This window comes from Schistocerca americana, chromosome 3 (genome assembly GCF_021461395.2).
Source record: "Schistocerca americana isolate TAMUIC-IGC-003095 chromosome 3, iqSchAmer2.1, whole genome shotgun sequence".
NCBI classification, from domain to species: domain Eukaryota; kingdom Metazoa; phylum Arthropoda; class Insecta; order Orthoptera; family Acrididae; genus Schistocerca; species Schistocerca americana.
Window position 1 is genome coordinate 276,437,858 of NC_060121.1, and position 16,791 is coordinate 276,454,648.

At 42.7% G+C, this 16,791-nt stretch overlaps 1 protein-coding gene across 1 annotated transcript in view; it reads right to left on the reverse strand.

The window, feature by feature from the left end:
- Positions 1 to 579: 579 nt before the first annotated feature.
- Positions 580 to 16,791, reverse strand: part of LOC124607268 (trypsin alpha-like) — a 162,027-nt gene continuing 145,815 nt past the window's right edge. Inside the window, exon 7 of the mRNA XM_047139547.1 lies at positions 580 to 1,248. Coding sequence (XP_046995503.1) covers positions 1,003 to 1,248 — 246 coding nt within the window. The 3' untranslated portion in view covers positions 580 to 1,002. The remainder of the gene's footprint in view (positions 1,249 to 16,791) is intronic.

Sequence of the window (16,791 nt, forward strand, 5' to 3'; positions counted from 1 at the left end):
TCCTCGTGTCGTACGAGAACACATTCTGGACAGTCCCAAGGCTAAGGTGTGATGTGGGTTAATGTGTGATCGAGTGATTGGCCCATTTTACTTCCTTCAAAGCAATGTAAGTATGTATGTTTACTTAGACATGTTGATGAATTATGGCGTTCCCCAGCTACTGGATATGCAAGGCACTGTCATCTTTCCCCCTCTTTGGTCTCTGGAAGTCCACAGTTTTCTTAATGAAACCTTCCTCAACAGCTTTACTGGCAGAGACGGGCCACTTACATAACACCCAAAATCACCTAACATTGCCCTCTTGGATTTCTTTCTTTGGGAGCATATGAAAGATACTGTGTACACAACAGCAGTTCCTGACATTATAACAGCAGCAACGCATCAGAGATACCATTAGCACAGTCACATCAGACATGTTGCAGAATGTATGGCGAGAGATTGAATACCGGATTGATATTTTGGGTGTTAGCAGAGGTGTAGACGTTGCAGTGACTTAAATGTTGAAGTGTATTATCAGTTTTAAATGTTCATGTAAGGTTCAAAACTTAATGAGTAGAGCCATATGTGGTGTAACGCACGTTTCATTTACTATATTCAATAAAGAGTTACAATGTTTCGATAGCAAGGTAAACATTTATGTACAGCCTGTATTAGCCGCTTGCACATATCTTTCGGCGCACAATTGTAATAAAGAAACCCTTACTGAAAACACTAAACTCAAGAGAAACTGAACAGTACTCCAGTCAGCTGATCGAGATGCTGGTTTCAATATAAGGATGTCATGCGCAATATGTGTCGTCTATGGGTTAAGGCAGTTTCACTCGTACCAGCATACTATATAACATTAGATGTAATACAGTACATTAACAGCAGAAAATCGCATTCCCTTTTACTGACGTGAGCATTAAACCTACACAAGACATCCACTTATAAGAGCCACAGTTTTCTTGCTTCGGAGACCATCCTGTCGGGTAGCAATTCACAGTAAAACTGGCAGCAGAGTTAGACCCGGCTGGCCGCTCCCCACGCTGCCCACGTGGCTACGATGGAGCCAATGACGGTCAGCGTCTGGTAGCCTGGTGACGTCACTGACGCGGCGCCGGCTCTGGTCAGCGAATAGTTGAGGAAGTCGACGTATTTGGACACGTCGGTGTACACGCCAGGGAAGCGTGGCAAACCGCAGCTGACTCCAAAGCTGACGACTCCGGCAAGTGTACCATTACACACGAGTGGCCCACCACTGTCTCCCTGTGGAAAAGAATGAAGTCGTCAGTCAAAACCAAATATGAATAAATTGTAAGACGTGTATATTTCTATTGTCTATTGTCAAACCACAATTTATGAAAGATGTTTATATTTTATTAATAGGATTAATTAGGAGTAATTAATATTTGTCATGTTGGAAATAATTGTGGTAGCAGGGAATGTCTGCACGAAAGTATTGTTGGCAAGAGAGACCGCAAATTGATATAATTTTAAACAGGGCGGGAGAGACCGCGTATGGATACATTTTAGGAAATGAGCGCGAAAGACCGTGGATTGATACATTTTGTAATGGTAGCAGGGATTGTCTGCACCAGAAAGCATTGTTGGCAGGGCAGACCGCACTTTAGCGTTCGTAGGAAGTCAGCAGTAAGCGAGATGTGAAGCGAGGTGGTAGCAGGTGTGAAGCGAGAGGCTGAGCCAGTAACAGTAAAAAAGGTAAGGAACAGTTTTGGGTTATTGCAGATAACGACACATTCTATGTTTCGTCGAAATAATCCGAAAATCACTTTTAATAAGCAGCAATTAAATTTGTATGCGAAGACTGAGAAAGAGAAAAAATTTCAAAGGGCAAATTTCATTTGTTATTATTAAGCAAGAGACAGAAATCGTGTTTCATAGATTATTGTAGAAGGGAAGGTTTCGTAACAAAAGAGATATAGAGGAGACGGGAAGGTTTCAAAATTCCATCAGGAAAACTAAAGAATTAAAATCATTCAAATGGCTCTGAGCACTATGGGACTCAACTGCTGAGGTCATTAGTCCCTTAGAACTTAGAACTAGTTAAACCTAACTAACCTAAGGACATCACAAATATCCATGCCCGAGGCAGCATTCGAACCTGCGACCGTAGCGGTCTTGCGGTTCCAGACTGCAGCGCCTTTAACCGCACGGCCACTTCGGCCGGCCTAAAGAATTATATTTTACCTCTAATACTGATTAGCTCCAATAACATTTCAGATTGTTTCAAATAAAACAACATCTAAACTAACTGATGAAGTTAATCTGCAACCCTACTTTCTTTAGAAAGACTTCCCATATCCACAAATTCACATAACAACTGAACATACAGTTTCCACTCTTTGCAAACAATGCAGTACTAACATAGTTTAATCATTTCACATAAATGTTTCTTAAGTGCGAGTATTACTGTCAGAATGAAGCTACTTATAGTTTAATTGTTATCTTTTCATGAAGTTCAAAAGTGACCCTACGCACCACGAAGGAATCATTCAAATGGGAGGCAAATCAGTTGATGTTATGCACATGTACAGACAAACAAATTATTACAATTTCAGAAAAATTGGATGATTAATTCAAGAGAAAGAGCTTCACAAATGGGTCCTCGTTGGTCCACCTCTGGGACTTATGTAAGCAGTTATTCGGCTTGGCATTGGTTGACAGAGTTATTGCATGTCCTCCTGGGGAATATCGTGCCAAATTCTGTCCAGTTTTCGCGTTAGAGAATCAATATCCCGAGATGTCTGGAGGCCCCTGTCCATAATGCTCCAAATGTTCTCAATTAGATACAGATTGGGTGGCCTTGCTGGCGAAGGTAGTGTTTGGCAAACACGAAGACAAGCAATAAAAACTCTCGCCGAGGTTGGCTTGCTATAAAAGGCAACAAAAGCGGGCGTTGAATATCGTCCAACGCATCGCCATGCTGTAACGTTGCCGCGGATAGCAACCAAAGGACCTGTTATGGAAAGAAATGGCACTTCAGGCGCTAACTCCTGGTCGTCAGGCAGTATAGAAGGTGACAGGCACGTCTCCAGAAACGTCTTTGGTCTGGAAGCTCACTGACTGGAGTAGAATTGTTTTCAGTGATGAGTCCCGCTTCGAACTGACCCCCAATGAACAATGAAGACGTGTCTGGTGACGCCCTGGACAGCAGTGGGATATTTCCTGACTGTCATACCACCGTCGTACTACCCGACTGCCAGGAGTCATGGTTTGGGGTACCATTTCATTTCCTAGAAGGACACCATTGGTTGTCGTCCGCGGCACCCTTACAGCACAGCGGTACGTCTACGATATTATACGCCCTGTTATGCTGCTCTTCACGGCAAGCCATTCTGGGCTAATATTTCAGCACGATAATGCTCGCCCACACACGGCGAGAGCTTCCACTACTTGTCTTCGTGCTTGCCAAACCATACTTTGGCCAGCAACGTTGCCAGATCCCTCCCCAACTGAGAACGCTTGGAGCCGGTAGGACTCACTACCGCCGGCCGGTGTGGCCGTGCGGTTCTAAGCGCGTCAGTTTGGAATCGCGTGACCGCTACGGTCGCAGGTTCGAATCCTGCCTCGGGCATGGATGTGTGTGATGTCCTTAGGTTAGTTAGGTTTAAGTAGTTCTAAGTTCTAGGGGACTGATGACCTCAGTAGTTGTCCCATAGTGCTCAGAGCCATTTGAACCATTTTTTTGACTCACTACCATCTCGGGATCTGGACAATATAACGCGCCAGTTGTACAGAATTTGTCTCGATATCCCTCAACATGGCATGCAAAATATATATCAATCAATGCCAAGCCCAATAACTGCTTGCATAAGGGCCGAAGGTGGACCAAAGCTTTACTGAGTTGCTCAATTTAATTGCTCCCTCAACAGGACATGCAAAATATATATTAATCAATGCCAAGCCCAATAACTACTTGTATAAGGGCCGGAGGTGGACCAAAGCTTTATTGAGTTGCTCAATTTAAATGCTCTTTCCCTTCAACAAAACATCCAACTTTTTTACTGAAATAGTAATCATTTATTTATCTTCCATGTCGATAGGTGTCATTTGAGTATTAATCGATTGTACAATAACGTCATATATTTGCTCTCGAGCTGTTACATGTGAGCGAGCAGCGATGTTGTACGCTGTATCGCAGGGTTAGCTTATCATCTTTGGTGTGCGCGTAGGCGCAGTAGCAGATAGTGGTTTGCTGTGTTAAAGTGAGGAAGCAGTTGTAATGTTATGTTCCAAATCCAAAGTCTCAATTTATCGATCTGCTTAATCAAGATGAATATGTAATAGTAACTGATCTGAGAAGGAGGAAGTGTAATGGAATCTTTTATTTACGTGAAGAGGAATTATAAGGTAATTTTTTGAAGTCACTCTTATTATTGCAGCGCCATTTTACACCTACCTTAATCTTAAAATTACTAACTGATCATGGTTTTTTCAAAAGTAGGAAAGGAACTAAGTGTGTCCGGAAAATACTTCGATTTGCAACTAACAGAGAACTCATTGCACCTCACGAGTGTCTCGGTGCAGATAGAGTAATTTGCAGCTTTAGTATAGCAGCGTGCAAGACAGAGCAGTACTGCAACGCGTTATCCAGATTGGCACAGAATAGAGATAAAGACTAAATGTTTTAATTTTTTTTTATTCAATCAGGTCTAACTTATGTCATTTAGAGACAGTTAGATTTTTCTGGGATCTGTGATCACTTTTGCAAAACTGATTATCGTAGGTTTTATGTCAAAATTCATTATTCAGACAGTTCATACTGTTCAAAATTCTTGCAGTCAGATTATTCACTTTACCAGTATTAATGGCTTCCCTTCTCATTGCACCAGTTCAGTCTTTCATTACTATTCGTTATCACTTCCGCACAGCTCTTATAATTCAAAGCAGAGTACGTCAGTCATACTTTTGTTATCTAAAGACATCTTTCGCTTAGCGATATCCTTGTACAGTACGGGCGACGTAAGAATATTTTGAGAAACAGACAGAAATTGTGTACTGCTCTGTCTTACTTACTCTTATAATTATGGCGCAACGCGAATTCGTCTATTAACATTGTACATCTTTCGTCAAATTTAGCATCTATTGTTCTCGACTTTGCCTTATATTACCATGCCACGTAGTATGTTTGTGAGTAAAGCGCGCACTACTATGAATTCGCAAAAATCTGATTTGCAAAATGCAACCGACAGCAGCAATACCTTTGCTGGTCATTCTGTTGCTAGTTAATACTAGCCATATTTCTGAGGTGGTAATGCAAGACGCTGTGTCTTTGCACCCAGATAGTCAATGCACGAACATTGTAGACACTCTTGATCCTGGCGTGACTCCGCATTCTAATAATAATGTTTGTGGTAATATTAATATTTTACTATCTGTGTATAGTAATTGCACACAAATAAATATGGAAGATTCACTCCCTCTGACAAAATCCGACACCCAGCCTCGACTTTTCCGACAATTCTGTTACGTAACAGCGTTCTCTGACAACCAACAATTCACTTCTTTTTTCCTCAGCCGGATTTTGAACGCCTGTTGGAAGCTATTGAGACATTGTCTGACGAAAATAATAAACCTTTTGTGGAACAATCCACTCGTTTTGCTGAAGAACTTAAAGAAAAAAAAACAATACAATTACGAAACGTTTTGATGAACACTCCACTTGTTTTGACGAACTTAAAAACAGTAACGAATCCCTTACAAAGCATTTTCAAGAACTTAATGACAAATGTTCCAAAAATCATGAATCTCTTGCAGAACGTTTTGATGCACTGGCTATTCATTTGGAACCGCTTAATCACAAATTCAAAGAACATAAAAAATCTATAACGCATTCCGTGACAATCAGAAAGCACTCTGTGACGAATTAAAAGACAGCCACTAAAATTTAACAGACCGTATAAACAATGTTTCAACGTAGGTAACGAATGTCACATTTCTTTTAAGCGAACTAACTATAGTTCATGACAACCTTAAGCAGTGTGTTTCAGACAGAGAAGTAGCCGTTGATGAACTACTTAATACCATTTCTGAAACTCAACGACAAAACACAGCCCTACTTATTGCTAAAATTAGAAAGTCCGTTCTTAGTGAAATTGTTGCTACTGTGCCAAAGAAAACGCGTAGTTATGCTGTACAGTTACAGGCCCTTAAAGCTGATACTACTAAAAATCCACGAGCAATACGACAGTCTCAATGCGGAATATGTTGAACTCGCCGACACAGTAGGGCAATTAAAATTAAACCACGACAATCAGTCTGAAGGCACACAGCCAGTACACTTCACTGACCCTGAAGAATATCACTCACTTGAAAACTTTCGAGAGGGACCAACGAAAATTAATTGCCAAACCAAATAGGAACTTAATAAAATTAATGCTCGCCTTTCTATCAGAAGGATTCCAAGGACTACTCACATAATTTTGCCACTCAAATAAATATGGAAGATTCACTCCCTCTGACCGATCAGAATATAGAACATTCTCCGCAACCTCAGCTGACTAAACCGGCCAGAGAAATAGACTTTTTACAACACATGACAACTCTCGCACCTTTTTCGACTGACAGCATTCTTTTGATAATTTTAGAACCGATGGATTCGACTGCAAGCATTTTTTATGTGTCAGGAAATACAAAGTGCTTGGTAATGGTTCTAATTGTCTACATTCCTTGGACTAGATTCAGCAATTCACCTTTTCTTTGCCGCCAAACTGGACTGCGTCTCATAAATTAGAATTTATTTGCAGCTTTTTGGAGGGGGAACCGTCGACGAGAATGCGACCCGTTGCACGCCAGTATTTTTCTGTTGAGGAATTCCAAAGCATTTTCCTCGCAGCATACTGATCTGAGACGACACAGCGCGCAGTAAAAGACAGATTAGTTAATTTACCAAATTTCAACAACTCCAATTTGAGACATTAACTCAATACTTTGAATACATGGTACAATAAAACCAGCATTTAACTGAGCCATCCACCCCGTTACGTTTGATTCGCCTCTGCATTTCAAAACTTCCAGGAAATCTGAAAAGTGTGTTAAGAAGAAGTCAACAAACATCTAACATACATGCGTTTCGTGACGTTTTACAATTACTTGAAATTCATCAGTCATTTTCTCAGCAAAAGAGTAATAACAAATTTTCTAAAAACACTCGTAATTTTCACTACAAACACAATGGTGGTCATTTTGGTACGTTTTTCAATCGTAAGAAGGATGACTATTTTGGGAACGAAAGACGTAACAAAAATTTTGGCAACAAGAATCAGAACTTAAATGGTAATGAGCAACGACATTTTCAGCAGAACCAAAGTCTTCCTAATGGCTACCAACAGCTGAATCACAATTTTCAAAAGTCTAGTCAGCAATATTCTAATGCAGGACAACACATGTCAGCCTTTGCCGCAACACCTGTCGCAGCAGCAATCATTTTCGCAAAACAATTCTGGCAATAATTTTGTCCACAGGAACAATTTCCGTAGCAACAGACAGCAGCCGTACCAGCAAAACTCGTATGCCAATGCCCAGCATTTTCAAGGTCACAATGGGAATAAACATGGAAATAGAAATATTAATCATAATTACAGGAATAAAGGGTACTTTATAAACAGCCAGTCTTTATGCTTAAATGAACCAGATTTACGTATTCATCCGCAGCAAGGTAATCAAAACCATTCAGAACGTCAGTGCACTTTTCAAGTCACTGAAGTCGCATCTGCCAATGCATCTAACAGAAAAAAATGTTCAAATGTGTGTGAAATCTTATGGGACTTAACTGCTAAGGTCATCAGTCCCTAAGCTTACACACTACTTAACCTAAATTATCCTAAGGACAAACACACACACCCACGCCCGAGGGAGGACTCGAACCTCCGCCGGGATCAGCCACAATTGCACCAAACAGTACAGACGCTACGCAACAGTGACTAGCGGACCAGGTCTCATGACGCCGAAGGCGCGCCAACACAGGGTACTTCGCATTCTGCACATACTATAGAGCATACGATCCGCTTAAAATACATCAGGAATTTACTGTTACGTGAATCTGAACATCCTCTGAAACATTTTTATCTTCCTGTTAATACCATTCAAGTTGGCAAACACGTATTAAAAGAAGTTCTGGGTTCTCGTTCTCCCATTACTGTCATGAGTGACGCAGCACTCATCCGCTGCAATTCTGATGATTCTTGTCCGATGTTACCTCACAATAAAATAAAAATAAATGCTGCTGTACCTGATAAAAGCGTTGAAGTCAAATCTCAAACTCACTCACAGTTTTCCACGCAAAGTCACACATTTTTCGCCAACTTCCTTATCGTTCCATTATTAACAACTGAAGTCATTCTGGGCAACGATTTCTTAAATAGACCTGAAGCACTGCTGGATTTTAACATTCTTGCATTACGTTACAAAACGACGAAAGTACGATTTCTTTAAATTTTGATTAGAGCCTCTCTAGAGAGGAACAAGACATTAACCGCCTGCATTTCCTTTCTTCAAACAGAAATATCGACTGGTACACCATAGAATTTCATTCAGCTGACACATTCTACACTCCTGGAAATTGAAATAAGAACACCATTAATTCATTGTCCCAGGAAGGGGAAACTTTATTGACACATTCCTGGGGTCAGATACATCACATGATCACACTGACAGAACCACAGGCACATAGACACAGGCAACAGAGCATGCACATTGTCGGCACTAGTACAGTGTATATCCACCTTTCGCAGCAATGCAGGCTGCTATTCTCCCATGGAGACGATCGCAGAGATGCTGGATGTAGTCCTGTGGAACGGCTAGCCATGCCATTTCCACCTGGCGCCTCAGTTGGACCAGCGTTCGTGCTGGACGTGCAGACCGCGTGAGACGACGCTTCATCCAGTCCCAAACATGCTCAATGGGGGACAGATCCGGAGATCTTGCTGGCCAGGGTAGTTGACTTACACCTTCTAGAGCACGTTGGGTGGCACGGGATACATGCGGACGTGCATTGTCCTGTTGGAACAGCAAGTTCCCTTGCCGGTCTAGGAATGGTAGAACGATGGGTTCGATGACGGTTTGGATGTACCGTGCACTATTCAGTGTCCCCTCGACGATCACCAGTGGTGTACGGCCAGTGTAGGAGATCGCTCCCCACACCATGATGCCGGGTGTTGGCCCTGTGTGCCTCGGTCGTATGCAGTCCTGATTGTGGTGCTCACCTGCACGGAGCCAAACACGCATACGACCATCATTGGCACCAAGGCAGAAGCGACTCTCATCGCTGAAGACGACACGTCTCCATTCGTCCCTCCATTCACGCCTGTCGCGACACCACTGGAGGCGGGCTGCACGATGTTAGGGCGTGAGCGGAAGACGGCCTAACGGTGTGCGGGACCGTAGCCCAGCTTCATGGAGACGGTTGCGAATGGTCCTCGCCGATACCCCAGGAGCAACAGTGTCCCTAATTTGCTGGGAAGTGGCGGTGCGGTCCCCTACGGCACTGCGTAGGATCCTACGGTCTTGGCGTGCATCCGTGCGTCGCTGCGGTCCGGTCCCAGGTCGACGGGCACGTGCACCTTCCGCCGACCACTGGCGACAACATCGATGTACTGTGGAGACCTCACGCCCCACGTGTTGAGCAATTCGGCGGTACGTCCACCCGGCCTCCCGCATGCCCACTATACGCCCGCGCTCAAAGTCCGTCAACTGCACATACGGTTCACGTCCACGCTGTCGCGGCATGCTACCAGTGTTAAAGACTGCGATGGAGCTCCGTATGCCACGGCAAACTGGCTGACACTGACGGCGGCGGTGCACAAATGCTGCGCAGCTAGCGCCATTCGACGGCCAACACCGCGGTTCCTGGTGTGTCCGCTGTGCCGTGCGTGTGATCATTGCTTGTACAGCCCTCTCGCAGTGTCATGAGCAAGTATGGTGGGTCTGACACACCGGTGTCAATGTGTTCTTTTTTACATTTCCAGGAGTGTATGAGCACAAAGATGACGACTCTGTGATATGGATTACTACTGGTCTGATATCACTACAGTCTATTTGTCTATTTAATCTCATAACATTGGTTTTGCACTTATATTTCGATTTACAATGCTGTTATTCAGGAGAATTTTTACCATTTATCTGATGCTATCCATACCCTGTTGCTTTCATACATTTTTTGTCTACTGTCAGAAGGAATATTGGCTCATATCTACAATTTCCTTTTCTTAGGATCTATTGTGATTGCAAGTATTTTTCGTACAGTATTGAATGTTTTATACTTATGGCTATGGAGTGTTTTTCGTTTGGGAGACAATTGATGTCGAGAGAACAGGGAATGTTATTTTGGTAATTTCAGATGAGTTGTTTTACGAAGTTTATTGTATATTTGTGATTTGGCGATGACATGTAATGAGATGTATGATTATGATTTATGTGGCTTACATATATGACGACGTATTATGTGAAGTTACTGATGAAATGATGACAATGAATAATATTGAGGTAATGTTTAGGGCTTAGGGACCCCGTTTTTCTTGAAGTCGATTTTTTTTCACATGATCACATTTCTGATTTATAAGTATAAAAGATGAGTTTGGATCAGTCGTGGCAGGTTGACAATAGTAACTGTTCTACAGCTATTTGTTACTAAACTAAAGTTTCTTTTGTACAATATGCAGTTCACACTTTTTTGGAGTTTTTTTATGCAACTGTGGATATATTTAGTAATTTTTTTTCTTTTCTCTATGAGAGATACACAACAGACTACAGTAATGTACATATCCGGTCTAATTACTACTATATACTATGACATTTTTATCTTGCCTAGTAATAATCTACAGCATTATCTTGACTATTTGTTCTTGTGGAAGCTATGATTTTCTCATGTGTACTGATGAAATAAGAAACACATACACAGCTTTACAGACAATATACTCGCACAAATGATATTACTACACCTAATTTGTGTCATATCATTTTCCATACTCATGCTTTGTCTTTTCAAGAATGCTGTATGTAGGTCATGCTATGCTTTATTTGTCTTACATTTAGGGATACATTCTGGAGTACAGTTTGGTTATTACCTATTACAAATGTCAGTTGTATTATAGAGTAAGGCTCATGTTTTCTTTGATGTTTACGGTGAACCTTAGTCTTGAAGGTCTTTTTTTGTTTTTTGTTTTTTTTTACCACTAACACATTGTAATCCTTAGGATGGATAGGATGTGTGACTGCTGTGTACGGACGCAGGAGGAGCTGGCCACTGTTCGCGAACAGCTGAGCGTGTTGATGGCCGCGGTCAGCCGTCTTCAGGCTGCTGCCTCGGAGTGTAGCGGCAGTGGGGAGTCTGGTGCGTCGCATGGTACACCCCAGCTTTTACATGCTTCACCCACTGTCCTGCTGTCGAGACATCTTCGCGTGTACCGGGCGGCGGGTGAAGGAGCCCCTTAGGAAAATAGCGGAAAGGTCGGGGAAGAAGGCCAGTGTTCACTCTGTCTGCTTGCCGGGGGGTCTCATCCGAGATGTGGAGGAGGCTCTGCCGGCGGCGATAGAGAGCACTGGGTGCACCCGACTGCAAATTGTTGCTCATGTCGGCACCAATGACTCCTGCCGTCTGGGTTCAGAGGTCATCCTCAGTTCGTACAGGCGGTTGGCGGAATTGGTGAAGGCGGAAAGCCTCGCTCGCGGGGTGAAATCAGAGCTAACTATTTGTAGTATCGTTCCCAGAACCGATCGCGGTCTTCTGGTTTGGAGCCGAGTGGAAGGCTTGAACCAGAGGCTCAGACGATTCTGCGGAGATCTGGGGTGCAAATTTCTCGACCTCCGCTATCGGGTGGAGAAATGTAGGGTCCCCCTGAATAGGTCAGGCGTGCACTACACGCCGGAAGCGGCTACAGGGGTAGCGGAGTACGTGTGGAGTGCACATGGGGTTTTTTTAGGTTAGAGAATCCCCTCCCTAGGCCCGACAAGACGCCTCCTGAGACGCAGCAAGGTAGGAGTAGGCAAAATGCAACAGGGAATAACAATATTAATGTGCTAATAGTAAACTGCAGGAGCGTCTACAGAAAGATCCCAGAACTGCTCTCATTAATAAACGGTCACAACGCCCATATAGTACTAGGGACAGAAAGTTGGCTGAAACCAGATGTAAATAATAATGAAATCCTAAACTCAGATTGGAATGTATACCGCAGAGACAGGTTGGACAGTGAAGGGGGAGGCGTGTTTATAGCGATAAGAAGTGCAATAGTATCGAAGGAAATTGACGGAGATCCGAAATGTGAAATGATTTGGGTGAAGGTCACGGTTAAAGCAGGCTCAGACATGGTAATTGGATGTCTCTATAGGCCCCCTGGCTCAGCACCTGTTGTGGCTGGGCACCTGGTGGATAATTTGGAAAATATTTCGAGTAGATTTCCCCACCATGTTATAGTTCTGGGTGGAGATTTTAATTTGCCGGATATAGACTGGGAGACTCAGACGTTCATAACGGGTGGCAGGGACAAAGAATCCAGTGAAATTTTTTTAAGTGCTTTATCTGAAAACTACCTTGAGCAGTTAAACAGAGAACCGACTCGTGGCGATAACATATTAGACCTTCTGGTGACAAACAGACCCGAACTATTTGAAAAAGTTAACGCAGAACAGGGAATCAGCGATCATAAAGCGGTTACGGCATCGATGATTTCAGCCGTAAATAGGAATATTAAAAAGGGTAGGAAGATTTTTCTGTTTAGCAAAAGTGACAAAAAGCAGATTTCAGAGTACCTGTTGGCTCAACACAAAAGTTTTGTCTCAAGTACAGATAGTGTTGAGGATCAGTGGACAAAGTTCAAAACTCTCGTACATAATGCGTTAGATGAGTATGTGCCAAGCAAGATCGTAAGAGATGGAAAAGAGCTACCGTGGTACAACAACCGTGTTAGAAAACTGCTGCGGAAGCAAAGGGAACTTCACATCAAACATAAACATAGCCAAAGCCTTGCAGACAAACAAAAATTACGCGAAGCGAAATGTAGTGTGAGGAGGGCTATGCGAGAGGCGTTCAATGAATTCGAAAGTAAAGTTCTATGTACTGACTTGGCAGAAAATCCTAAGAAATTTTCACCGAGCGAGGTGGCGCAGTGGTTAGACACTGGACTCGCATTCGGGAGGACGACGGTTCAATCCCGCGTCCGGCCATCCTGATTTAGGTTTTCCGTGATTTCCCTAAATCATTCCAGGCAAATGCCGGGATGGTTCCTCTGAAAGGGCACGGCCGACTTCCTTCCCCATCCTTCCCTAATCCGATGAGACCGATGACCACGCTGTCTGGTCTCCTTCCCCAAACCAACCAACCAACCTAAGAAATTTTGGTCTTATGTCAAAGCGGTAGGTGGATCAAAACAAAATGTCCAGACACTCTGTGACCAAAATGGTACTGAAACAGAGGATGACACACTAAAGGCCGAAATACTAAATGTCTTTTTCCAAAGTTGTTTCACAGAGGAAGATTGCACTGTAGTTCCTTCTCTAGGTTGTCGCACAGATGACAAAATGGTAGATATCGAAATAGATGACAGAGGGATAGAGAAACAATTAAAATCGCTCAAAAGAGGAAAGGCCTCTGGACCTGATGGGATACCAGTTCAATTTTACACAGAGTACGCGAAGGAACTTGCCCCCCTTCTTGTAGCGGTGTACCGTAGGTCTCTAGAAGAGCGTAGCGTTCCAAAGGATTGGAAAAGGGCACAGGTCATCCCCGTTTTCAAGAAGGGACGTCGAGCAGATGTGCAGAACTATAGACCTATATCTCTAACGTCGATCAGTTGTAGAATTTTGGAACACGTATTGTGTTCGAGTATAACGACTTTTCTGGAGACTAGAAATCTACGCTGTAGGAATCAGCATGGGTTTCGAAAAAGACGGTCATGTGAAACCCAGCTCGCGCTATTCGTCCACGAGACTCAGAGGGCCATAGATACGGGTTCACAGGTAGATGCCGTGTTCCTTGACTTCCGCAAGGCGTTAGATACAGTTCCCCACAGTCGTTTAATGAACAAAGTAAGAGCATATGGACTATCAGACCAATTGTCAAAATATTTCAGTATCAAAGTGCAAATAAAGTACAACACTTCATATACAACAAGAGGGTATGTCCATGCAATGAAATACAATGGTGAAAAAAGCAAATATGGTACATCAAGAAAAAAAACGTGAAAGATATTGCCTTAAAGAGCAAAATATACCAGAATTCAGTACTTCTTAAGACTAACAAAATGGTTTATAACTAAGCAAACAATCAGTTTTTCCAAAGTATTTACAAAGTCCACATGTCAGAGTAATGTGCAAAATTAATTGCTGTGTGACAAGAATCATTGACCTTAAAGAGAAAAAATATCGGAATACAGCACATCTTAACACTAAAGAAGTGGCATAAAACTAAGCAAATAATCGGGGTAGCAATATCAGCAAGAAAATAATATACATAAATTCCAATATGTCACAGTACACACAAATGGCATGGGAACATCCCGTTTCATCCAGTGTAATGTGCAAACATAGTTGCAGTATGACCAGGATCATTGCATACAAAGTTATACTGGTGGCATGCAAAAAATATTTATCAAGAGCAAAGCATGTCACATTCAGTAACATGAGTAACACAGTGCTATAAAATAGTTGTTGTATACATTCAGAGAAGTGTGCAAAGATAGTTGCTTTATGACAAGACACTTTCCATATGATTTCAAAAACATCTCTATATCAACATAAAAATATTTATGCTAATATCTAGGCGAACTGTCTCTGCATAGTAAAAACACAAGGGAAAAATCGGAGCTCCACTAACTATGGGAACAAATATGACATGAGGAGTAAAAGGAAAGTTTGTATAGGGTACTAGTCCTAAAGTACCTGTGGAAAGAAATAGTCATTCATCGTGCATCAGTCAATATGGCAACAAGAAAAGTTTGGCTGAAATAATGAGTAAACTTATATAAGAAGCAAATCAAAAATGTAAACCTGTGGGGAAGAAAACACGTACAGAATTCCATTAACATCATACAATTTGCTGACAGAGGCAGTGCCTGACATATTCTCAACCTGGGAAGATCTGTTAAAATGGATTAGTACAAACTTCGAAAATTCATGAGTTGCAAAACCACGATACATGGTTTTCCAAGGTGTCAGCCACATTACTATTACCTGAACGCTTACCATTTACTTCCATATGTACCACGCTGACTGTACTAAGCTGCTGAAGTATATAGATCTCTCACTCCTTAACAAGTTATGTAAGACGGTGGCAAAAAGCAAACATTTACAAGCACAAGGTGGGTCTGTAACAGTTAAGGTACATAGGATTACATCTACATCTACATCTACATCTACATCCATACTCCGCAAGCCACCTGACGGTGTGTGGCGGGGGGAACTTTGAGTACCTCTATCGGTTCTCCCTTCTATTCCATTCTCGTTCGAGGAAAGAGAGATTGTCGGTATGCCTCTGTGTGGGCTCTAATCTCTCTGTTTTATCCTCATGGTCTCTTCGCGAGATATAAGTATGAGGGAGCAATATACTGCTTGACTCCTCGGTGAAGGTATGTTGTCGAAACTTCAACAAAAGCCCGTACCGAGCTACTGAGCGTCTCTCCTGCAGAGTCTTGTGCTGGAGTTTATCTATCATCTCCGTAACGCTTTCGCGATTGCTAAATGATCCTGTAACGAAGCGTGCTGCTCTCCGTTGGATCTTCTCTATCTCTTCTATCAACCCTATCTGGTACGGATCCCACACTGGTGAGTAGTATTCAAGCAGTGGGCGAACAAGTGTACTGTAACCTACTTCCTTTGTTTTCGGATTGCATTTCCTTAGGATTCTTCCAACGAATCTCAGTCTGGCATCCGCGTTACCGACGATCAACTTTATATGATCATTTCATTTTAAATCACTCCTAATACCTACTCCCAGATAATTCACGGAATTAACTGCTTCCATTTACTGACCTGCTATAATGTAGCTAAATGATAAAGGATCTTTTTTTCTATGTATTCGCAGCACATTACACTTGTCTACATTGAGATTCAGTTGCCATTCCCTGCATCATTCGCCAATTCGTTGCAGATACTCCTGCATTTCCGTACAATTTTCCATTGTTACAACCTCTCGATGTACCACAGCATCATCCGCAAAAAGCCTCAGTGAACTTCGGATGTCATCCACAAGGTCATTTATGTATATTGTGAATACCAACGGTCCTACGACACTCCCCTGCGGCACACCTGAAATCACTCTTACTTCGGAAGACTTCTCTCCATTGAGAATGACATGATGCGCTCTGTTATCTAGGAACTCTTCAATCCAATCACACAATTGGTCTGATAGTCCATATGCTCTTACGACTGTGGGGAACTGTATCGAACGCCTTGCGAAAGTCAAGAAACACGGCATCTACCTGGGAACCCGTGTCTATGGCCCTCTGAGTCTCGTGGACGAACAGCGCGAGCTGGGTTTCACACGATCGTCTTTCTGGAACTCATACTGATTCCTACAAAGTAGATTTCTAGTGTCCAGAAAAATCATTGTACTCGAACATAATATGTGTTCCAAAATTCTACAACTGATCGACGAGATATAGGTCTATAGTTGTGCACATCTGTTCGACGTCCCTTCTTGAAAACGGAGATGATCTGTGCCCTTTTCCAATCCTTTGGAACGCTACGCTCTTCTAGAGACCTACGACACACCGCTGCAGGAAGGGTGGCAAGTTCCTTCGCGTAGTCTGTGTAAAATCGAACTGGTATCCCATCAGATACAGCGGCCTTTCCTCT